Source organism: Salmo salar, chromosome ssa07 (assembly GCF_905237065.1).
Source record: "Salmo salar chromosome ssa07, Ssal_v3.1, whole genome shotgun sequence".
Taxonomy (NCBI): Eukaryota; Metazoa; Chordata; class Actinopteri; order Salmoniformes; family Salmonidae; genus Salmo; species Salmo salar.
In genome coordinates this window covers 20,084,837-20,109,973 of record NC_059448.1, presented here as the reverse complement: position 1 = coordinate 20,109,973, position 25,137 = coordinate 20,084,837, and the positions used below count along the sequence as shown (strand labels likewise).

Genomic DNA, 25,137 nt, shown 5'->3' with positions numbered 1-25,137 from the left:
AATAAGGCTATAACGTAACAAAATGTGGAAAAAGTCAAGTGCTTTCCGAATACACTGTATTTTTCCCAGAATTTACCTCATTTGACTAAAAGGGATACAACTCCCAATGCCCACGAGCAAAAGCATATTGTTAGCCGAAAACAAAGTATTGTGTGGTTCCATGAGTTTTGTAACTTAACTTCCATACAGCCTCTTTAACAGAGCAAAATGCTCAGCTTCTCAGGCTTAGGGAAAATCTCTCACCTTGGGTTTATTCAAACATACTTTTCCCCTACAGCCGTCCAAACCGTTATACCACCATGCCAACATATTGAGACAGATACACTCTCACATATTTCAAAGGTGCAATAAACAACGCAGGTTAAGATGGTGAATGCCTTGGACAGTTTTGACCTTAGGATGCTCTCTGTTCGATGCAAGATTGAAAAAGTGAACTCACGCATTGGAGACAGTGAGATACAAGATTCAGTAACGAAAATACTCCAGAGGAAATGATCTAGAATATAAACCTAAATGATTGCCGACTCCACACTATTGTATAATATTGTATATATCCAATTCAATGCACGGTTTACTACGAGCTAAAAGGAATAAGTAAGTAAATCCAATTGAATGTTTTCTTTGCTTCTTAGAAACTATGCAGCTCAATAGAACTAAAATATGTATTATTATACAGCAGTATTAAGTTGAGTGTTACAGCTGTGCAGGATATGCCTGCAATTTGACAGTAACAAGCTCCAATTGACTACAGCCTAGGAACTCCTGATTTAGCCTTAATATTTGTTCCCTTCTTGGTGACATGTGGATGTCTTGGACTGAAAATAGCCACTAATTGCGAATCACCAATATGCCACATGCCACAACCATCAGGCAGTGACTAACATAGATTTCAAACAATTAAGATCCAAAAGAGAGAAAAGGTCAGTGAAATACAATGCTGCATCATTACATGCACTGTATGTCACAGTGAAACAGACAATACAATTGAAGATGGAATCTACATTAGGGGAAACAGCGCCACTGTCCGACCCAGCATCTTCGTTATTGCATCGAGCAGTGTGGGTATTCTGCTGTTCTATCGCGTGTGCAATGATGTCAGAGAAAAAAAAACGATGTTAATTGTTTGCTGTAACTTATTTGTTGTTGTAATATCCCAAACGGATGTGGCCGTTTCACCATTAAGGATTCCAGGTTTAAGGTAAATTGACAGCATTCAGTTGTAAGCCTAATTCCAATTACTTACGTTGGTGAGTATCTTCCTTGTATCCAGGTTTTGTAGGAAAACTTCCTTGGCTCGTCTCATCTGTTGTGCTGGGAGGGAGCAGCTGACATTCTGAAAGGCCTCCTTGTCAGACACGCTGGTGAATTCCACATATTTATCAAGAGTTGTTCCATTGCAGAGGGTAGTTCTCAGGTCGTCTTGCCTTGAAATGCTCATCATCTGGTTAAAGGATATGATGAGTGTCAGAAGTGAAAGAAACCTATCTGATTCAGTTTTTTAGTTTAATTTTGTACTTTGCACATATGCACATGAGCAGACACAGACAACACACACACACTACCCCCGGCCCACGCACACATTAGACAGTGAGTGGAGGTGGTGATCTCCTAATCATTGTGCATTCTATCTGAACACCCTTGTCAGTGAATTGTGTACTGCCTGGCACACATAATTGTCTTCCTCCACGTCATCTGATATCAGTTGGAACAGCGTATCAATTTGGAACATCTGAATGGGTCGCTCATAGATCACACTTGCAGTATAGCTTTATTTCACCCAAACACAAAGACAAAGGTCTCAGCCAGGTAGAGCAGTGTTCCTCAATCAACTACTGGGGGACCCCCAAGTATTCACAATTGGGAACCCCCAAGGCTAACACACCTGATTTTACTAATCAGGGGCTTGGGGATTAGTAAAATTAGTTGAACCAGGTGTGTTAGTGCTGGGCTTGAATAAAGATGAAAATTATGTCCTTGCAATACATTCAGTGATATGTTCAATCATTTTGGGAGGTAGGTAGTAGCCTAGTGGTTGGAGAGGTCCCTGGTTTGAATCAACAGCTGGGTACTAAAAGAAGTGCAGGACTCTTATCCCTTATCCCTCTCTTATCCCAACTACAATCTCCAACCATTTTGCTCTTGAACAAGACATTTCAAAACTGGCTCTAGCGCCACTGCACCCTGGCTGAAAAGTCTGTGTTCGTGTGTTGTGTGGGCGAGGTGTTTAAGAGAAAAGCAGACAAATAAAGTTGTGTTGTGTTTGTTAAGAGTGCAATGTTGTTTCCGGACCTTTCTGCACATCTTTTGCATGCAGTACTATGGCGTGAAAAAAATGTGTGTGGCGTTATGCTGACTCACCTCATTCCGATGAATATTTGAGTTCATCAGACTGTTGACTACTGTCAATGGCATGGACAAGTTCTTCTTCAGATATGCGGTGAACATTTCATTGTCATTTAGGATACTTCTCAGAGGAATGGGCTGACCTTAAACAGGAAGGGAGAGAAGAGAACAAGTTGTGCTTTCGCGTTAGAATGGATCTGGGGTGAAAACTATTTTTGAGGGAGCTGTATCATTTTTTTGGAAGACGGAATGTAATATACTCCCTAAAAGTGTCAAACATCAAAGATTGGGAGATATTTCTGAAAGAGGTGATGTTCCTTTCTCATGTTGTTGTTGACAGCATTAGGTGTAGCATTTCCCAGAGTGCTTTGCTTTGATTCGTCTTTTTGTTTACTCATCACTTTGGAGGGCATTGGGTCATAAACTACTGATGAATCAGAATTTAAATTGTATTGTATTCTCCAAGTGAATGTTGCAATAAAATGTGGATAAGAGCGAGGGAGGGTCGAACAGTGGAATTGTTTCAGTGAGAGCTCGCACATCGTTGCTAAACGTGTATCAGTCAGTTAAGTAGCCCTTTTGTGCTGATGATAATAATAAATTACATTTCTATAGCACTATTCATAACAATCTCAAAGTGCTTCAAAAGCAAAACAGTACAAGCAAAACATCATCATGAGTAGCCTACCTATAGTTAGGTCAACCAATACATCATCATGAGTAGCCTAGCTTTAGTAAGGTCAACCAATAGAGGCCAAATCTTTGAGTGCATGCATCCTCCAAAGATGGAGAGGGACAGTTCAGAGGAAGGGGGTCAGGGAGATGGTTGATAAAGATGGAGTCTGGTGACGATCATGTAGACGGCTACTCTGGGAACCAGTCTGAGTGGTGTAGCTACTGGACTTCTCCTCCTCCAGACTGTATGGTACCCACTTGGGTGATGCCTCAGCAGCTCTGGGAGCCAGAAAGCTCACCATACACAGTTCAGAGTAGGAGCCAGCTGTCTTCACTACGAGCCCAAGCTTCAAACGACTCTTCAATTTCTGTTTTCAAAAGACCAGGAACCAGCAGCCAGGTGATACAAAAAAGCTGGTACAGTGTCCAGATGCATCATTCAAACAAAAACAATTAGCCAGCTAGCTATATATTCCCACTGATAGTCATAATCGCAGCGACAAAATCAAAACCAATCGACTGTTGAATGCAAACCTTCCCTCTTTGAATGAGAATGTAAGGGTGCAGCTTACAAGCGGAATACATCCCAGTGCTAGTTTCCTGTACAATGGTTAGCTACTAGGCTACATGGTTCGGTTAAGTATTCTAGAGTAAATAAATAGAACATAATGAAATCTGTTATGGAACTAATTTCATGAGTATCAATATTGGTGGATATGCTAAGGACTTTTGACTTAAACCACAGGTAGAGTTACTCATACTATCAATATACTTGTAAAAATACTGTACTCTTACTAATAATATCCTCTTACTAACACTATGACATTACTAATACAATACTATTACTAATACTATACTCTTACTATCACTATACTCTTACTACCATTATACTCTTACTTTCACTACACTCTTACTATCACTACACTATTACCATCACTGCACTATTACCATCACTACACTCTTACTATCACTACACTCGTACTAAACTCTTACTAATACTACACGTTTACTAATACTACACCCTTACTATAACTACACGCTTACTAGCACTACACTCTTACTATCACCATACTCTTGCAATCACTATAATCTTACTAATAATACACTGTTACTAATACTACACTCTTGCTATCACTACACTCTTACTAATACTACACTATTGCTATCACTACAATCTTACTAATACTATACTCTTACTATCACTATACTCTTACTAATACTACACTCTTACCAATACTACACTCTTGCTCTCACTATACTCTTACCAATGCAATAATATTACTAGCACTATACTCTTACTGATACTCTTACTAATACTATAGTATTGCTATCACTATACTCTTACTAGTACTATAATCTTACTAATACTATACTCGTCCTATCACTATACTCGTACTGTCACTATACTCTTACTGTCACTTTAATCTTAATATCACTATACTCTTACTAATAATATACTCTTACCAATACTATACTCGTACTATACTGTACTCTTACTAATGCTATACTCTTACTAATACTATAATCTTAATATCACTATAATCTTAATATCACTATACTCTTACTAATATTATACTCTTACCAATACTATACTCTTACCAATACTATACTCTTACTAATACTATAATCTTCCTATCAATATACTCTTACCAATACTATACTCTTACTAGTACTATACTCTTACTAATACTATACGTATACTAATCTTATACACATACTAATAATATACTCATACTACCACCATACTCTTGATAATACCATACTCATGCTGCCACTATACTCATACTAATGCTATACACTTGCTAATACTATAACCATACTGCCACTATACTCTTGCTAATACTATACTCATACTACCACTATGCTCTTACAAGTACTATACTCTTACCAATAGTATACTCTTACTACTACCTCTGTCATTATCATTGTAACACCACTAATCAGGTAGGACAACATTACGCTAACATGTCAAAACCAAAAACATGCTCTCGCCTCCGACTGAACTTGGTTGCCGGACGAGATTGGAGTCCCCACCCTAACACATTTAATCATCTCCGGTGAGAAGCACAATACAGTCACCTTTGCCATCCCTATCCCTTTGATATCCCTCTGCTTCTTGCTTGCGTTAATGACCTTTCGCCATCTCGCCTCAGACAGCGTATCTCATTAATTAAGCTGTGGCATAGATCTCTGATGGATTTAATCTTGTATATTACAAGCCCGCGACCCCAAAATGCAAATGTGGTTTTCAGTGTGGTGTTTGTGCGAGGCTCAACAATGGCCAAGCCCCCTTTTGCCTATTTGCAAATTAGGTGCCTTATGAAAATCTGAATATCATCAGGCTAAATGAGCCAAATGCAAAGTAACAACTTATAAAGATAAACGATCTGCCACTCCACACAGAAAATTGGATCATAAATAATCAGTTGTCATTGTTTTTCAAGGGATGTTGGAGAATAACAAATCGTGAATGGGCTACTCTCGTTGATAGAGGACCTTGGTCAAATCCATGGCGAAGTGATTGTCAGTCTGGTAAAGTATTATACCGTTCCAATTACTGCTGAACCAGTAATTGGACAAGCTGTAAAAGCTTTATTATTCATGAGATTTTCAGTGTTTGGTTTAAGACTTAGTTTTGAACAGTGGCTACTGGATCGGTTGAGTTTGTGTGCCAAAGTAGATCACCACTCCAAAGGGCTCATGATTTTCCAGAGCCCTAAAAACAGTTTGAACAATTTGAGTTGAAATGTTGAAATACAGTACCGTTTGCAGGGTTAGATGTCTGCATAATCAAAGCCCAATGGTTCACATCCTCTGAAAGCCTCTGGAATTTGGTTAGGATGGATCTGTTTGCCAGAAGTGACTGCAGCTCGATCAACATCCCAGCAATTCTGGTTAGACAGAGGAAGGTTGAAAAAAGTCACATTATTCAAGAAAAATCTTAAACAATGCATGGCTAAATAAAAGATAGCTATAACATTTTTCACATATGTTATACCTCACATTCTAAAACAATATCAATGGCCAAATGAGCATCACAACCTACTATTATCAAGGGGAAATAATGTAAGTCAAACTAGGATATATTGAAGTACATTTGGAAATTGTCACTGTAGGGAAATTGGTTGAAATGGTTGCCCTTCTACATACATGGAATTATTGAAGTTGTTGACTTGTCCTGGTGCTTCTCCTGGCGTGGGATGGTTTGCACAAGGGTTGCCTATGTTACACATCATGCCTTGAAGCCAAGGCAGCACCCCGGAGGACGGCATGGCTTTATTTGGATAATGACCTGGAACCAGAAAAATAAGCTATCCTATCATTTCCTTTCATACATGACCACCAAAAAGTCCTCATCCTCCACTTTTCTTCAAAGATACATACTGCAGTCAGAGATAGAAGAGGAAGTGAGACCTCCCGCTCCCTAATTGTTTTTGTTTCAATGGAACTCAAGGAACAAAGTAGACCAGACCCAGCTGCTATTGCATTGGTGTCTACGGGAGAGTTAGACTGGACCTGACCATTTTTTTCAATGGTAAACGGCCATCTTAATTCATCCACCCTATTTGCTGCAATGTCCTCAGATGCTGGCTTCCATTATATTTATTTATTTTTTATTTATTTCACCTTTATTTAACCAGGTAGGCAAGTTGAGAACAAGTTCTCATTTACAATTTAGTGAATTGATTGGTGTGTGTCTGTGTGTTCTGTCTCATCCATCTTAATATGGTCAGCTGATGACCACCTGACCCATCAGCTGGCTTGGCAGTCATCTTGCATAGGCACTTGGCCACATTGATAGTTGAATTTGACATTTCATTGGAGAACTCACAACCAGTATGGTATGCATTTTAGGACATCCTTACTCACCATGCCAAATGTCCCTACTAACAGTGCATTTGGAAAGTATTCAGACCCCTTCACATTTTGATACGTTACAGCCTTATTCTAAAATTGATGAAATTGTTTTTCTCCTCATCAATCTACACACAATACCCCATAATCACTAAGCAAAAAACAGGTTTTTAGAAATGTTTGCACATAAGTATACATAAGTATTCAGACCCTTTACTCAGTACTTTGCTGAAGCACCTTTGGCAGCGATTACAGCCTTGAGTCTTCTTGGGTACAAGCTTGGCACATCTGTATTTTCTCCCATTCTTCTCTGCAGCTCCTCTCAAGCCCTGTCAGGTTGGATGGGGTTGTTGCTGCACAGCTATTTTCAGGTCTTAGGGTCGTTGTCCTGTTGGAAGGTGAACCTTCTCCCCAGTCTGAGGTCCTGAGCACTCTGGAGCAGGTTTTCATCAAGGATCTCTCTGTACTTTGCTCCGTTCATCTTTCCCTCGATCCTGACTAGTCTCCCAGTCCCTGCCGCTGAAAAACATCCCCACAGCATGATGCTGCCACACACCATGCTTCACAGTAGGGATAGTGCCAGGTTTCCTCCAGACGTGACGCTTGATATTCAGGCCAAAGAATTCAATCTTGGTTTCATCAGGCCGGAGAATCTTGTTTCTCATGGTCTGAGAGTCCTTTAGGTGGCTTTTGGCAAACTCCAAGCTGGCTGTCATGTGCCTTTTACTGAGGAGTGGCTTACGTCTAGCCACTCTACCATAAAGGCCTGATTGGTGGAGTGCTGCAGAGACGGTTGTCCTTCTGGAAGGTTCTCCCATCTCCACAGAGGAACTCTGGAGCTTTGTCAGAGTGACCATCGAGTTCTTGGTCGCCTCCCTGACCAAGGACCTTTTCCCCCGATTGCTCAGCTTGGCCAGGTGGCCAGCTCTGGTGGTTCCAAACTTCTTCCATTTTGGAATTATGGAGGCCAATGTGTTCTTGGGGACCTTCAATTCTGCATAAATGCTTTGGTACCCTTCCCCAGATCTGTGCCTCCACACAATCCTGTCTCAGAGCTCTACGGAGAATTCCTTTGACCCCATGGCTTGTTTTTTTTTTCAGACATGCACTGTCAACTGTGGGACCTTATATAGACAGGTGTGTGCCTTTTCAAATAATGTCCAATCAATTGAATTTACCAGAGGTGGGCTCCAATCAAGTTGTAGAAACAGGATGCACCTGAGCTCAATTTCAAGTCTCATAGCAAAGGTTCTGAATACTTATGTAAATAAGGTATTTCTGTATATTTATTTGTATAAATTAGCAAACATTTATAAAAACCTGTTTTTGCTTTGTCATTATGGGGTATTCTGTGTAGATTGATGAGCAACAATGTGTATTTAATCAATTTTAGAATAAGGCTGTAACGTAACGGAATGTGGAAAATGTGAAGGGGTCTGAATACTTTCCGAATGCACTGTGTGTATCTAGGGAGTAGGGGTGTCCTAAAATGTACTACATACTAATGAGAGTTTGTAAGGGGGTTGATACTGAACAGTGTGTGCTGGGCCACGGCGACATTGCTTTTTTTTTCAGGTGACCAAGTTACAGAAGAAGATGCAGAAAGGAAGTGACAAGCTTGCATTTCATGATTAGAAATGTTGTGATTGGAGTGCATTGGATGACGTTTTTGGGGGACAATGTCATAGTGAATTATTTCACATTTTGGCATACAAAGGAAGCTAGTATGTCACCCTTTATGCACCCTTTATAGCAGGTGTACTCAAGTACTATTTGAGAAGGTCCAGTCACACAAATTTCCTAGGTAGCAAAGGTTCGAATGGATATCATCATTTATCAGAATATTAACAAACCACCTCACAACCCATGTGACCACAAACAGTTCACATCCTTCTTGTTGGCGGAGAGAACATTTAGCAGTTTTAATGCTAATTTCCTGAAATTCTACACATTTTGCCATGTCTTATGTGTGTTCATATGATAGCAGGGGTTGAATTAAATCGGGACCCTCGGTCCGTATTGACCACGTTCTGGGTCCAGATCCAGCCCACGATCCGCCTGTTGAGTATGGGGGCTTTAGAGTATAATGATTTGTGAGTTTATAGACAATTTTCGGAACGTCTATATATTTTGGAAATACTTAATAAACTTAGCAAAAAAAGAAACGTCAATTTTTCAGGACACTGTCTTTCAAAGATAATTCGTAAAAATGTAAATAACTTCACAGATCTTCATTGTATAGGGTTTAAACACTGTTTCTCATGCTTGTTCAATGAACCATAAACAATTAATGAATATGCACCTGTGGAACGGTCGTTAAGACACGGACAGCTTACAGACGGTAGACAATTAAGGTCACAGTTATGAAAACTTAGGAGACTAAAGAGGCCTTTCTACTGACTCTGAAAAACACCAATAGAAAGATGCCCAGGGTCCCTGCTCATCTGCGTGAACGTGCCTTAGGCATGCTGCAAGGAGGCATGAGGACTGCAGATGTGGCCAGGGCAATAAATTGCAATGTCCGTATTGTGAAACGCCTAAGACAGCACTACAGGGAGACAGGACGGACAGCTGATCATCCTCGCAGTGGCAGACCAGGTGTAAGAACACCTGTACAGGATCGGTACATCCGAACATCACACCTGCGGGACAGGTACAGGATGGCAACAAGGGGAAGACATCCTCCTCCCTTCCTGCAGGCTCATCCTGACATGACCCTCCAGCATGACAATGCCACCAGCCATACTGCTTGTTCTGTGCGTGATTTCCTGCAAGACAGGAGTGTCAGTGTTCTGCCCTGGCCAGCGAAGAGCCCGGATCTCAATCCCATTGAGCACGTCTGGGACTTGTTGGATCGGAGGGTAAGGGCTAGGGCCATTCCCCCCACAAATGCCTGGGAACTTGCAGGTGCCTTGGTGGAAGAGTGGGGTAACATCTCACAGCAAGAACTGGCAAATCTGGTGCCGTCCATGAGGAGGAGATGCACTGCAGTACTTAATGCAGCTGTTGGCCACACCAGATACTGACTGTTACTTTAGATGTTTACCCCCTTTGTTCAGGGACACATTATTCCATTTCTGTTAGTCACATGTCTGTGGAGCTTGTTCAGTTTATGTCTCAGTTGTTGAATCTTGTTATGTTCATACAAATATTTACAAGTTTGCTGAAGTTTGCTGAAAATAAACGCAGTTGACAGTGAGAGGAGTTTACATGCTTTATAAAGCCTTTATAAGTTGTAATTTGCTTAAAGTTGGACTGTTCTACTTACATCCGCCCTGATAAATGGGTTGATTGGTTGATCTCACCCTGACGAGGATTAAGAACAGGAAGAGAGGCCACAACAACTCCACCACCAGACGCACCTGCATTGAAGTTAAAGAAGAGAGATTGCCTAATGTTACATCATATCATATTATATCATATTGAAGTATATTACCTTGTGAATCCCATTCTAGTCATTGCTAATGCCTGTGTTATTGCCCTAAAAGGAAGGGGTCAATTCTGACAATTTTCTGAAAGATATAGTCAGTGTTATTGAACAGGAGTTAGGGTCACCTTGTTTGTCATTGCAATAAAATACCGTGTATATTGAAATTGGCATGCCAAGTGCATAGAATTCTACAACAAATTACATATAATCTAATATGAATGACATGTCATGCATTTCATGTTATGACCAGTGGAGGCTGCTGAGCGGAGAACCATGTGTTTGATGTATTTGATACCATTCCGCTGATTCCGCTCCAGTCATTACCACAAGCCCGTCCTCCCCTATTAAGGTGCCGCCATCCTCCTGTGGTTATGACACTTACTGCCCACGATATTTAAAGATGATTAAAGGGCATTTGAAACAAATACTATAGCCATCCATCTATGATTACGAAACACACATCTCTGAAATAATAGAACTCAAAGTACAGTGACAAATCACAGAGTCGAGGTTTCAGTAAATTGCAGCACCTCTGCAAAGTCACCTGTTTCAGTAAATTGCAGCACCTCTGCAAAATCACCTGTTATGTACGAATGTGCTTTTTAAATCATTAGGTATGGTTCAGTGAAGTTAATGAGGGTTCACTGGAGCGTGTGTGTGCATGCGTATAGGCGCCTGTGTGTGTGTGTGTGTGTGTGTGTGTGTGTGTGTGTGTGTGTGTGTGTGTGTGTGTGTGTGTGTGTGTGTGTGTGTGTGTGTGTGTGTGTGTGTGTGTGTGTGTGTGTGTGTGTGTGTGTGTGTTTGTCAAAGCATAGTCATTGCGGTGGGGTCGGCTTCTACATCACTATAGCTTTGAGCTTTTACCGAGGATGAGACTGCAAGCTCCACTGAGTCCTCTACTTCTTCGCCTGGCCAAAGCTTACTCACATCGTCTTCTCATACACTGGCTACATCCCAAAATGTGCAATTTAATGGCACCATATTCCCTATTTCGGGCTTCCCCATAAGGCTCTTGTCAAAAGTAGTGCACTACTGAGGGAATTGGGTATAATTTGGGATGCAGTCACACAGTCTATCCTGCTATAAAAGGAATTTAAACCTGAGTGTCTGGACCCCTGGGTCCCTTCTTTTCGTTAATGTGTCCAGTTCACCACCCTCCTGCATCTCTCCCTACCACATCAAAGATATCAGCCTTTTATTCCAAATAACCCAGGGGAATGAAAAGGGGAGAAAAAACAAGTCACACAATGGAGGCTTGATGTGTTCCCTTTGAGTTTTTCTCTTACTCTATCTCTTCATTTGCCCTTTGTAGAGATGGCTAGTGACACTGTGAGCACAATCTCACCGTGGCATGGGAGATTGGAGCCTTTTGAAACCCTCCTAGCTAATCAGAAGTTCAACGGGACTCTTGCCCTATGTATGCTATTTCATTCTAATGCCTATAGAGTAGCCACCGATTCTGCAAGCTAGCTAATGTTGAACCAACACCTATATGCAGCCTGGCTATATGTATACCATAGCAACCTGAGTAGCTAAGAGACAAGGTAGCAGGGCAATTCAGAACAACAGTCAAAGTGCTCTCACAGCGTGAGCTGTCTACATGCTTCGCAAAGAGCCAACTCGGGAGAAAGGTATTACAACACTACATCCGGCCTCAACTTTCCACCTCACTGCCTCATCTAGGCTTTTATGTGTCCCTCAGCGTTTTCCCTCTCTCTCCCTCCACCTCCGCCGATCTCTTCTGCCGGCATGTTCATCCCCCCATCCTCTGCTGTGGAATAACCTAGCTGCTTAGAGGAATCAAAGCCAGCGCTAGCCTCGATTGTGCTACGGCTCTCACTAGAGTCCATGGCCTTAAAAATCACCATTGCTGTTCTACTGACTGGATGTCTGTTGTTGTCAATCCTCTCAAATATGAATGACTTATTGTGTCTCTATGGCATGTGATTATTATTTATTGCTGCTAAAATATATGCATACAAACTCTTTTCGGTTTCTGAATTCAGCCCGACGGCGTTGTGAGATGGTACTCGGCCAATACAGTAGTTGTTATTTAGGTGTTTTATTTGTTGTTACTGAGTGTTGTAGCTTCTCCGATGCTGTGACATGGACTTACAGTCCATAGATTTAAAGAGAACTTAAATGAGCCACACCAATTGAATATGGTTGCTACAGTACATAATATTTATATTTTGCTCAACAATGTAATACGGTATGTAGCACAGCCTAGTGCGTCCTGTGCCAGCGCCCCGCACTTGCCAGGCTAAAGTGAGCATCCAGCCAGGACGGGTTGTGGCAGCTCTACGCTCCAGACCTCCAGTGCGCCTCCACGGCCCAGTATATCCTGTGCCAGCTCCGCGCATCCGGTCTCCAGTGTGTCTCCCCAGCCTGGTACGCCCTGTGCCTGCTCCACGCACCCAGTCTCCAGTGCATCTCCCCAGCCTGGTATGCTCTGTGCCGGCTCCACGCACCAAGCCTCCAGTGATGATTCATGGCACGAAGCCTGCAGTGATGATTCATGGCAAGAAGCCTCCAGTGATGATCCATGGCACAAAGCCTCCAGTGATGATCCATGGTCCGAAGCCTGCAGTGATGATCCATGGCACGAAGCCTGCAGTGATGATCCATGGCACGAAGCCTGCAGTGATGATCCATGGCACGAAGCCTGCAGTGATGATCCATGGCCCGAAGCCTCCAATGATGATCCATGGCCCGAAGCCTCCAGTGATGATCCATGGCCCGAAGCCTCCAGTGATGATCCATGGCCCGGAGCCTGCAGTGATGATCCATGGCGCGAAGCCTGCAGTGAAGATCCATGGCACAGAGTCTACAGCGACGGTCTGCAGTCTAGAGCCTCCAGCGGGGGTTCCCAGTCCGGAGCCGCCTGCGAGGGTTCCCAGTCCGGAGCCTCCAGCTACGGTCCCCAGTCTGGAGCCTCCAGCGACGGTCGGCAGTCCAGAAACTCCAGCGACGTTCGGCAGTCCAGAGCCTCCAGCGACGGTAGGCAGTCCAGAGCCTCCAGCGACGGTCAGCAGTCCAGAGCCTCCAGCGACGGTCGGCAGTCCAGAGCTTCCAGCGATGGTAGGCAATCCAGAGCCTCCAGCGAAGGTCTGCAGTCCAGAGCCTCCAGCGATGGTCGGCAGTCCAGAGCCTCCAGCGACGGTCGGCAGTCCAGAGCCTCCAGCGACGGTCGGCAGTCCAGAGCCTTCAGCGACGGTCGGCAGTTCAGAGCCTCCAGCGGGGTTTCCCAATCCAGAGCCTCCTGCGACGATCCACGGTCCGGTTCCACAGAAGTGGGGGGAGCCTCAAGTGGAGCGAGGTCTGCGTCTCGCACCGGAGCCTCCACCGAGAGGAGCTGCCCACCCGGACCCTCCCCTATAGGTTCAGGTTTGCGGCCTGAGGCCGCACCTTTCGGGGGGGGGGGGGGTACTGTCACGCCCTGACCTTAGAGAGCCTTTTTTATTCTCTATGTTGTGAGGTTAAGGTGTGACTTGGGTGGGCATATCTATGTTTCTATTTCTTTGTTGGCCTAGTATGGTTCCCAATCAGAGGCAGCTGTTTATCGTTGTCTCTGATTGGGGATCATACTTAGGCAGCCCTTTTTCCCACCTGTGATTGTGGGATCTTGTTTGTGTGTAGTTGCTTTCTGCACTGCATGTAGCTTTACGTTCATTTTCGTTTATTGTTGTTTTTCCCGGTGTCATTGTTGATAAAAGAAAATGTACGCCTACCACGCTGCACCTTGGTCTCATTCCAACAACAGACATGACATGCATATAATTGGTAGCATGGGATAGAAAACACTCTGAACTGTTAAAATAATGTCTGTGATTATATCAGAACTGATATGGCAGGCGAAAATCCGATGAAAATCCATCCAGAATTTTTTTATTGAGGTGACTGCCATTTCAAATGCTTGTTTAGGGGAAAATCAAAGGAATATCTCCCAGATTGCAGTTCCTATGGCTTCCACTAGATGTCAACAGTGTTTAGAATGGGCTTCAGGCTTGTTTTTTGAAATATGAGCTAGAATTTGTAGTTTTTCAAAGTGGCTCTCATTTGGACTGTAGTCTTGTGGCGTGCGTAAATGAGGGCGCGCACTTCGTTATTTATCTCCAGTAATGAACACAATATTCTCCGTCTTAAATGTTATAGTTTATTTACATATTAGGCTATCTGAGGATTGATTAGAAACGTCTTGTTTGGACGAAGTTTATTGGTAACTTTTGGGATTCCTTTGTATGCATGTTGAACTAGTGGAACGGGTGGATTACTGAATCAAACGCAGCAACTAAACTGATATTTATGGGATATAAAGAACAAAACAACCATTTCATGTGTAGCCGTGACCCTTGGGATTGCAAACAGAGGAAGATCTTCAAAGGTAAGTGATTTATTTTATCGCTATTTCTGACTTTTGTGACGCCTGGGCTGGTTTGGAAAATGTTTTTAATGCTTTTGTGTGTGGGACGCTGTCCTCAGATAATCGCATGGTATGCTTTCGCCGTAAAGCCTTTTTGAAATCTGACAAAACGGCTGGATTAACAAGAAGTTAAGCTTTTAAATTATGTAGGACACTTGTATGTTCATGAATGTTTAATATTACGATTTTGTCATTTGAATTTGGCGCGCTCCAGCTTTATCGGATGTTGTCAATTTTGATCCCTATAACAGGATCCGTGCGCTAAGAGGTTGCTTGGCGATTCGAGCCAGCGACCTTTCGATTACTGTCCCAACACTCTAACCAGTATAGGCTACCTGCCGCTTTAAACTAGCTTATTTGTGCATAACCTCTCACTATGAAATTATGTGAAATACTGTACCATAAAATCAGTTTCATGCCTGTTATAAAATCCCCAAATGCTTGGTGAGAGATTGATTTAATTGGTCATTAACCTCTAAAATACCCTTTCTCCTTGTTAACTCACATCCAGTTTCTGCTAGCCAATATCCCATTTGTTTCTTTCCCCTGACATATAATCTGTGCACAATATCTATGTTGTCTTCGACGACATTCCACGGAACAAGCCGCACACAGAGCCCTTCATGATTGCCATGAAATAACATCTTTGTCATCTTCTTAACACGATTAATAAGAGAACGCTTCAGCTACAAAACAAGATTTGTCAAGCCTCAAATGACATGTTGTCAGTATCGATTATAAAGTCAAAACTTTAATAAAAAGCTGATTTAAAAACTTCCTATGTAGTCTTTCGTTCTCTGCTGGAATGAGGCCCACCCTACTGTGCTTTATCCACAGGGAGCCTGGTGTACTGGTGGATGGATTTTCTCAACACCGTCACCATGGTAAAGTCAAAACAACCATGTGATTGACATTGACTGAAAAGAATAAGGGCCATACTGTATCTACACCAAACAATGAAACTGCCCTGGAGACAGTTTAGTTTCTATGACAACAAGCTCTGGTTATGGCAACATCTCTCTTGTTTAGTACCAGACCCATATATTTAGCTAGTAACATACAGAGAAAGAACTGCCAGACGCGTCATAATAGCCCGGAAGTAAAGTCACACTGAGAGCCAAATTTGAAATGGAATACAATGAATACATTGAGTAGGGTGGAAAAAATTGAATTAAAACATGATTTAAATGTATTTTCAGAAGGGTTGTCGTCCCCATTCAACTAATACATTAAATATATACAACTCATGGTGGTGGTGAGCTATTTTATAGTTATTTCATGGGTCCATTATTTTCCCATTTAGGTCTTACAGCAGCCCTATATTATTGGAAGCCCCGGTGTAAAGGGGAGGAATGGCAGAGCAGACCGTCATATGATGCTAAATATTTTCATGTGCAACTTTGAATTACAATTTAAGAGGACAATTGCTTCTCTAGCGAAAAAAAATCTCACATCTGTGCGTGAAGTTGTTACGCTGTAATGGGTGTCGTAAGGATCAGACCAAAACGCAGCGGGAACGTGTATACTCATCTTCTTTTTAATGTGAAGAAGGAAAAACAAACAAATCACGTATACAAAAAATACAAAAAATACGAACGAACGAACGAACGAACGACATTAACAGTCCTATCAGGTGCTCAGACACTAAACAGGAGACAACTACCCACAAATCCCATAGAAAAAACACCCCTCTTAAATAAGACCTTCAATTAGAAGCAACGAGGAGCAGCTGCTTCCAATTGAAGGTCAACCCCATTAACTAAACATAGACATAGAACGACTAGAACTAACATAGAAAATAAACTAACAAGAACATAGTCCAAAAACCCAGGAACACTCTAAACAAACACCCCTCTTACATAATAACATAACCCAACAAACCCCGAACTACATAAAACAAACACCCCCTGCCACGTCCTGACCAAACTACAATAACAAATAACCCCTTTACTGGTCAGAACGTGACATACGCTATATATCGCGTCGTTTCCTTTCCACAGATCACTGGTGCACAAGTTATCATTGTATCATTTCGCTTGATCGTGAGAACCACAACTACTTTCAAGTTTCGCACTGTATGTTTTGAAGATATGTATAGGCGGCCGATAGCCTAGTGGTTAAATTGTTGGGCCAGTCACTGAAAGATTGCTAGATCAAATCCCCTAGCTGATAAGGTAAAAACCTGTCGTTCTGCCCCTGAACAAGGCAACCCATTGTTCCTAGGCTGTCATTGTAAATAAAAATGTGTTCTTAAAACCTGTTGGGGCTGGGGGCAGTATTTTCACGGCCGGATGAAAAACGTACCCAATTTGAACAGGTTACTACTCTGGCCCAGAAACTAGAATATGCATATTATTAGTAGATTTGGATAGAAAACACTCTGAAGTTTCTAAAACTGTTTGAATGGTGTCTGTAAGTATAACAGAACTCATATGGCAGGCAAAAACCTGAGAAAAATACAAGCAGGAAATGAAAATCTTGTGGCTGTACTTTTTTCAAGTCATTGCCAATGGAACACACAGTGACTAAGGATTCATTTTGCACTTCCTAAGGCTTCCACTAGATGTCAACAGTCTTTAGAAAGTTGTTTGAGGCGTCTAAGATGAACAGAGACCAAATGAGAAGGCTGGGAAGTTGGTAACCCAGGGAATGACATCACTTCATTGGCGCGCGTTCAAGAGAGAGTGAGCTCTGTTCCAAAATGTTTTTCAAGACACAGGAATGGTCCGGTTGAAATATTACTATATTCGATTTTTGCTGTTTTGAATTTCGCGCCATGTATCTTGTCAAGCAATCCCGTTACCGGGATAAGAACGGGAAGGGGTGGCCCCAACAGGTTTTAACTAGCCTATTTAAATAAATAAAAATGTCACTGGAGTAGCCTATAGGCCTACTATTTAATTTTTTCACTGCATCTAAACTGATTGGATCCTCCTCACCTACTGAACGAACGCCCTATACAGCGCAAAGCCCGCCACATGATCTCCAGCGCAGACCACCCACTCTACCACTGCTCTGATCTCCCATCAGCTCAGAGAAATCAGCCAATTAAATGTTGCGCACATGCTTTGGGGGGAGTTTCATCCCCATATGGGCAGGTGTGGAGTGGGGTGGGATGGTAGGAAAGGTATTTGTCTGACTGTTCATGTTGTTTGTTTCCTGCTGTGTTTTCTATGTTTTGTTTAGGCCTATGTTATGTGTGAGAAGTGCTAAGATTTCCTCTTATCGGACAAACATGAATCGGAATCACAGTTGTTTTTACTTTTCTATCATATGACCGTCATGATTCAAATGCATTGATATACTTTCATTCAATCAAAGTTTAATGCTGGTATTGTTTTCTCCTTCATGGCATGAGGAGTGATAACACATATAATGAAGAGAACTTAGGCTATAAGATAAGATTGATTTGATTCTTTCTCTTGTTGATATGTTTCACAGCTTCACAATCCAGAGTCAAATACACATTTGAGTTACACACACGGGGACTCAGAAAATTCTAAAGGCATAACGAAAGGAAACAAGAATCTCAAACTACAGTGGTTAAATGATACATACAGAGCCTTCGTAAAGTACACAGACCCCTTGATTTTTTCCCACATTTTGTTACGTTACAGCCTTATTCTAAAATGGATTAAATAAATAAAGAATCCTCAACTATCTACACACAATACCCCATAAAGACAAAGTGAAAACAGAAAAAAAATTGTGCAAATGTATTACAAATTAAATACAGAAAAACCTTATTTACATAAATATTCAGACCCTTTGCGATGAGATTTGAAATTGAGCTCAGGTACATCCTGTTTCATTGATGATCCTTGGAATGTTTTTACAACTTGATTGGAGGCCACCTGTGGTAAATTCAACTGATTGGTCATGAATTGGAAAGGCACACACCTGTCTATATGAGGTCTCACAGTTGACAGTGCATGTCAGAGAAAAAAACAAGCCATGAGGTCAAAGGAATTGTCCGTAGAGCTCCGAGACAGGATTGTGTTGAGGCACAGATCTGGGGAAGGGTACCAAAACATGTCTGCAGCATTGAAAGTCCCCAGAACACATTGGCCTCCATCACTCTTAAATGGAAGAAGTTTGGAACCACCAAGACTCTTCCTTGAGCTGGCCGCCCATCCAAACTGAACAATCGGGGGAGAAGGGCCTTGGTCAGGGAGGTGACCAAGAACCCGATGATCACTCTGACAGAGCTCTAGAGTTCCTCTGTGGAGATGGGAGAACCTTCCAGAAGAACAACCATCTCTGCAGCACTTCACCAAACAGACCTTTATTGTAGAGTGACCAGACAGAAGCCACTCCTCAGTAAAAGGCACTTGACAGACCCCTTGGAGTTTGCCAAAAGGCACCTAAAGGACTCTCAGACCATGACAAACAAGATTCTCTGGTCTGATGAAACCAAGATTGAACTCTTTGGCCTGAATGCCAAGGTTTACGTCTGGAGGAAACCTGGCACCATCCCTATGGTGAAGCATGGTGGTGGCAGCATCATGCTGTGGGGATGTTTTTCAGCGGCAGGCACTGGGAGACTAGTCAGGATCAATGCAAAGATGAACGGAGCAAAGTACAGAAAGATCCTTGATGAAAACCTGCTCCAGAGCCCTCAGGACCTCAGACTGGGGAGAAGGTTAATCTTCCAACAAGACAATGAAACTAAGCACACAGCCAAGACAACGCTTTGGGACAAGTCTCTGAATGTCCTTGAGTGGCCCAGTCAGAATCCGGACTTGAGCCCGATCTAACATCATTAGAGAGACCTGAAAATAGCTGTGCAGCAACGCTTCCCATCCAACCTGACAGAGCTTGAGAGGATCTGCAAAGAATAATGGGAGAAACTCCCCAAATACAAGTGTACAAAGCTTATAGCGTCATACCCAAGACGACTGGAGGTTGTAGTTGTTGCCAAAGGTGCTCCAACAAAGTAGTGAGTAAAAGGTCTGAAAACTTATGTAAATGTGATATTTCAGTTTTTTGTTTTTAATAAATTAGCAAACTCTTCTTAAGACCTGTTTTTGCTTTGTCATTATTGGGTATTGTGTGTAGATTGATGAGAAATGTTTTTTTAAATACATTTTAGAATAAGGCTGTAACCTAACAAAATGTGCAAAAAGTCAAGGGGTCTGAATACTTTCCGAAGGCACTGTAAATAGAAGCAAGCACCAGCAGTTGGATAAAAGTGTAAATAGAAACGATTGAATCTCTGATTGAATTCTTTGCAAACAGCGACTGTTTCATTGCAAACAAGACACACAGTTTTTTCATTGGAGAAATACCGTAAGATTAATATATTTTAATAGAGCAGTGATTTTACCAATGTAATCAGATCAAAATTATTATGTTCTTGCCATATAGTTGATTAGTACAGAAGTCTAGAAAGGATAAATGAATTAAACAATTATTCCCTGATTTTAATGAGATGACAAGATCCTTTTCTTGTGATCACCACATAACAAAAGTTGTTTAGTTGAGATCACGAGATAAACTCTGTAAACAGCAGTCAACATATTGATGATAGATTGAAAGTATGGCTGAGGCAGCAGAGCCCATGGTGTATCAGCGCATCCATTTCTTTTTTGTGCATTAAAGATAACGATTGGCCGGGTTACGGCTTACCAGAGCCATAGTGTGAGAAGTACAATCATATCTCCATACAGAGGGAGTACGTCAAAGGACAAGGAGACATCCCTATAGTGTCCCGGGCCTAATTACTTGCAAAAGTATTCATCCCCCTTGCATTACAACCTGTAATTTAAATAGATTTTTATTTGGATTTTATGTAATGGACATACACAAAATAGTCCAAATTGGTGAAATGAAAAAAAATATACTTGTTTCAAAAAAGTATAAAAAATAAAACATGGAAAAGTGGTGCATGCATATGTATTCACCCCCTTTGCTATGAAGCCCCTAAATAAGATCTGGTGTAACCAATTACCTTCAGAAGTCACATAATTAGTTAAATAAAGTCCACCTGTGTGCAACCTAAGTGTCACATGATCTGTCACATGATCTCAGTATATATACCTGTTCTGAAAGGCCCCAGAGTCTGCAACACCGCTAAGCAAGGGGCACCATCAAGCAAGCGGCACCATGAAGACCAAGGAGCTCTCCAAACAGGTCAGGGACAAAGTTGTGGAGAAGTACAGATCATGGTTGGGTTATAAAAAATATCAGAAACTTTGAACACACCACGGAGCACCATTAAATCCATTATTAAGAAATTGAAAGAATATGGCAAACCTGTCATGAGGGCTGCCCACCAAAACTCACGGACCAGGCAAGGAGGGCATTAATCAGAGGCATCAAAGAGACCAAAGATAATCCTGAAGGAGCTGCAAAGCTCCACAACGGAGATTGGAGTATCTGTCCATAGGACCACTTTAAGCCATACACTCCACAGAGTTGGGCTTTACGGAAAAGTGGCCAGAAAAAAAAAACATTGCTTAAAGAAAAAATAAGCAAACACATTTGGTGTTCGCCAAAAGGCATGTGGGAGTCTCCCCAAACATATGGAAGAAGGTTCTCTGGTCAGATGAGACTAAAATTGAGCGTTTTAGCCATCATGGGAAACGCTATGTCTGGAGCAAACCCAACATCTCTCATCACTCCGAGAACACCATCCCCACAGTGAAGCATGGTGGTGTCAGCATCGTGCTGCGGAGATGTTTTTCATCCGCAGGGACTGGGAAACTGGTCAGAATTGAAGGAATGATGGATGACGCTAATTACAGGGAAATTCTTGAGGGAAACCTGTTTCAGTCTTCCAGAGATTTGAGACTGGGGCGGAGGTTCACCTTCCAGCAGGACAATGACCCTAAGCATACTGCTAAAGCAACACTTGAGTGGTTTAAGGGGAAACATTTAAATGTCATGGAATGGCCTAATCAAAGCCCAGACCTCAATCCAATTGAGAATCTGTGGTATGACTTAAAGATCGCTGTACACTAGCGAAACCCATCCAACTTGAAGGAGCCGGAGCAGTTTTGCCTTGAAGAATGGGCAAAAATCCCAGTGGCTAGATGTGCCAAGCTTATAGAGACATACCCCAAGAGACTTGCAGCTGTAATTGCTGCGAAAGGTGGCTCTACAAAGTATTGACTTTGGGGGGGTGAATAGTTATGCACGCTCAAGTTTTCAGTTTTTTTGTCTAATTTCTTGTTTGTTTCACAATAAAAAAATATTAAGCTACTTCAAAATGTAAGGCATGTTGTGTAATTAAACAAACCCCCCAAAAAATATTTTTTAATTCCAGGTTGTAAGGCAGCAAAATAGGAAAAACGCCAAGGGGGTGAATACTTTCACAAGCCACTGTATGGCATTTGGACTCGTATGATATATTTAAGCTACTTGGCATTAGCATTAACGGCTGTATAGATGGGTTTTCATGTCACATACAGTAATTTGCATGCAGGCAAACTTCACAAACAATAACCGAAGAGTAATTGCTGTGTACTTCTTCCATGCAGTTAGTGAAAGAGGCAGTTGCACCCACATAGTAAGGTCTGATTTGGGGACTGAAAATGTAAATGTGAACAGACTAAAGCAGTTTCTCCACGAAGACGACATGGGTACAGTGCATGGACCATGTGTGTTGCAAGGAACAAGTATAGCAAATCAACAGATTGAAAGCTGGTGGGGGATCTATAGAAGACAGAATGCTGACTACTAGAGGGATGTGTTTCACAAATTTTAGTCCACGGGGGTTTCACTGGCGATGACATTGACAAGGGTCTCATTAAATTCTGTTCCCTTCTACCAATTCAGGTAAAATATCAACACTTAAACTCAATCAAATCTTAAAACAGTAATGGACATGTAGAGCAGGGTAGGCTATTTGATTGTAATGTGGTATCCCTGACCTAGTCTAGACTATTCTTGTTTATTTCTGCAATAATTATGATTAAATTATTGTTTATGCCATAGGATGTACTGGACACTGTTATGAACATGTGGAACAACCATTCTATTAGACCTGGTAGCAATGGACAAGATTTCTACCATGGAAAACCTTCCTTGTGTTTCACTTACCAGAATGGTATCGTGCACCAGACTCTTTGCATCCAGTGGATCCTGACAGGCTCAAAGTGATTTTCCAAGAGGATGTCTGCCTTTGAATATCTGAAATTCCTTTTGTCCGTGATCTACTGTATTTGACTTTTGTTTGGAGCACATCTGCTGTAAGTAGCCATGTGGTACTGTAGTGTACCGGCCGAGGCCTTCTTATTAAAGCTCCAGCAATAAAATACAAACAATGGCAAACCAAGGAATTACAAATTCCAAACAAACTGCACGTGTTACAGTATATTTCTAGTCATTTAGATATGTTTTTATGATAACTGGATGAATGGCGGAGCTGTCTTTCAGCACCACAACATTTTGCCCACCATTTGTATTTGTTTAATTTTACTAAACTACTTCTTATTTGTTTTTGCTGCTATTAAGCCCAAACGGGACATTTTTTCTTTAGGGGGAACAGTAAACCATAACTTTCTAAGAAAGTTAGACCCAGGAATTGTTACTGGAGTACAGATACATCTATAACATGTCCATTACCCACACTCCACTGTTCAGCATAGAGCTAAACTCTGCCCTAAATTCTGCGTAAGTGCTGTAGTCACATGCCAACTCTAGGCGATAAGTACAAGTGTGAACAACTGACCGTCTTGAGAATTCAGTCATTCTGTGAACGATACCTTGATAGTCATGGATATAAATAAATTGGAACCTTTGCAATATCTGAGGAAGAGACCGAGCTCCATCTGGTCTCTCTCCCCAATGAATCACAGGAGGTGATTGGATGTGATGGTTTGAAAACAGTATGAAAAAAGTATGAAAATGAATGCACTCACTACGGTAAGTCGCTCTGGATAAGAGCGTCTGCTAAATGACTAAAATGTCAAATGTAAACAGTTTTAGATGGTGACATTGATTGTGGGAACTTGATGTCACACTTCTTGCCTTTAGTTGGAGATCTTCAATAATCTTGTCCAGCCTGTCTGCACTCATGGATTCTCCAATAGATCTCAGAATGGGATGCCAGCACTTTATTATGAAAGCTGTTTGTTACACACTCTCCTTATGTGCAATTTATTCCAGTATCTTTGGGAGGTTATTTTATTTGGGAGCACAGAGAAGTTGTGGCTGCTGAGGACACTGACAATCTCATCCATGTCTACACTTTTGAAGTCATTGAGTGCTTCGGTTAACACATCCTTTTCTGTAGGGCTGATGTAATTTAAAAACACCTCCATCCGACAGCTTTTTTTTTAAGGAAGGGATATTAAGGAAGGGATAGTCCCTCTGTCAGAAAAGGAGGTGCCAGCTGGATTGGCAAGTACCCAATGCGCTGCTATCCAGTGGCCACAATCCGTGCGACAGCCTCCTACTCTCTTTCTGGTAGGTGTGATGGAGAGTGGGTATCTTGTACGTTGTTTCACAAGTTTTTGTTGCATAAAAAATGTCCCAGAAATCAGTGAGACAGTCATTAAACACTCCGTTTCCGACCACAGCTTCATCCTCACCATTTTCAACCAGGCGTTTGAATGCTACAGTGAGGGAAAAAAGTATTTGAGCCCCTGCTGATTTTGTACGTTTGCCCACTGACAAAGACATTATCAGTCTATCATTTTAATGGTAGGTTTATTTGAACAGTGAGAGACAGAATAACAACAACAAAAAATCCAGAAAAATGCATGTTAAAAATGTTATAAAATGATTTGCATTTTAATGAGGGAAATAAGTATTTGACCCCTCTGCAAAACATGACTTAGTACTTGGTGGCAAAACCCTTGTTGGCAATCACAGAGGTCAGACGTTTCTTGTAGTTGGCCACCAGGTTTGCACACATCTCAGGAGGGATTTTGTCCCACTCCTCTTTGTAGATCTTCTCCAAGTCATTAAGGTTTCGAGGCTGACGTTTGGCAACTCAAACATTCAGCTCCCTCCACAGATTTTCTATGGGATTAAGGTCTGGAGACTGGCTAGGCCACTCCAGGACCTTAATGTGCTTCTTCTTGAGCCACTCCTTTGTTGCCTTGGCTGTGTGTTTTGGGTCATTGTCATGCTGGAATACCCATCCACGACCCATTTTCAATGCCCTGGCTGAGGGAAGGAGGTTCTCACCCAAGATTTGACGGTACATGGCCCCGTCCATCGTCCCTTTGATGTGGTGAAGTTGTCCTGTCCCCTTAGCAGAAAAACACCCCCAAAACATAATGTTTCCACCTCCATGTTTGACGGTGGGGATGGTGTTCTTGGGGTCATAGCCAGCATTCTTCCTCCTCCAAACACGGCGAGTTAAGTTGATGCCAAAGAGCTCCATTTCAGATGTTCATTGGCAAACTTCAGACGGGCATGGATATGTGCTTTCTTGAGCAGGGGGACCTTTCGGGCGCTG

The 25,137-nt window shown here is 42.0% G+C and overlaps 1 protein-coding gene across 1 annotated transcript in view; it reads right to left on the bottom strand.

Moving 5' to 3' along the window:
• The window catches only part of LOC106608787 (phospholipid-transporting ATPase ABCA1), a 305,836-nt gene that overhangs the window by 255,776 nt on the left and 24,923 nt on the right, over positions 1 to 25,137 (bottom strand). The window contains exons 3-7 of the mRNA XM_014206928.2: positions 10,142 to 10,235; positions 6,169 to 6,310; positions 5,782 to 5,909; positions 2,359 to 2,486; positions 1,244 to 1,441 (exon numbers count right to left, since the gene is read on the bottom strand). Of these exons, the coding sequence (XP_014062403.2) occupies positions 1,244 to 1,441; positions 2,359 to 2,486; positions 5,782 to 5,909; positions 6,169 to 6,310; positions 10,142 to 10,235 (690 nt within the window). The remainder of the gene's footprint in view (positions 1 to 1,243; positions 1,442 to 2,358; positions 2,487 to 5,781; positions 5,910 to 6,168; positions 6,311 to 10,141; positions 10,236 to 25,137) is intronic.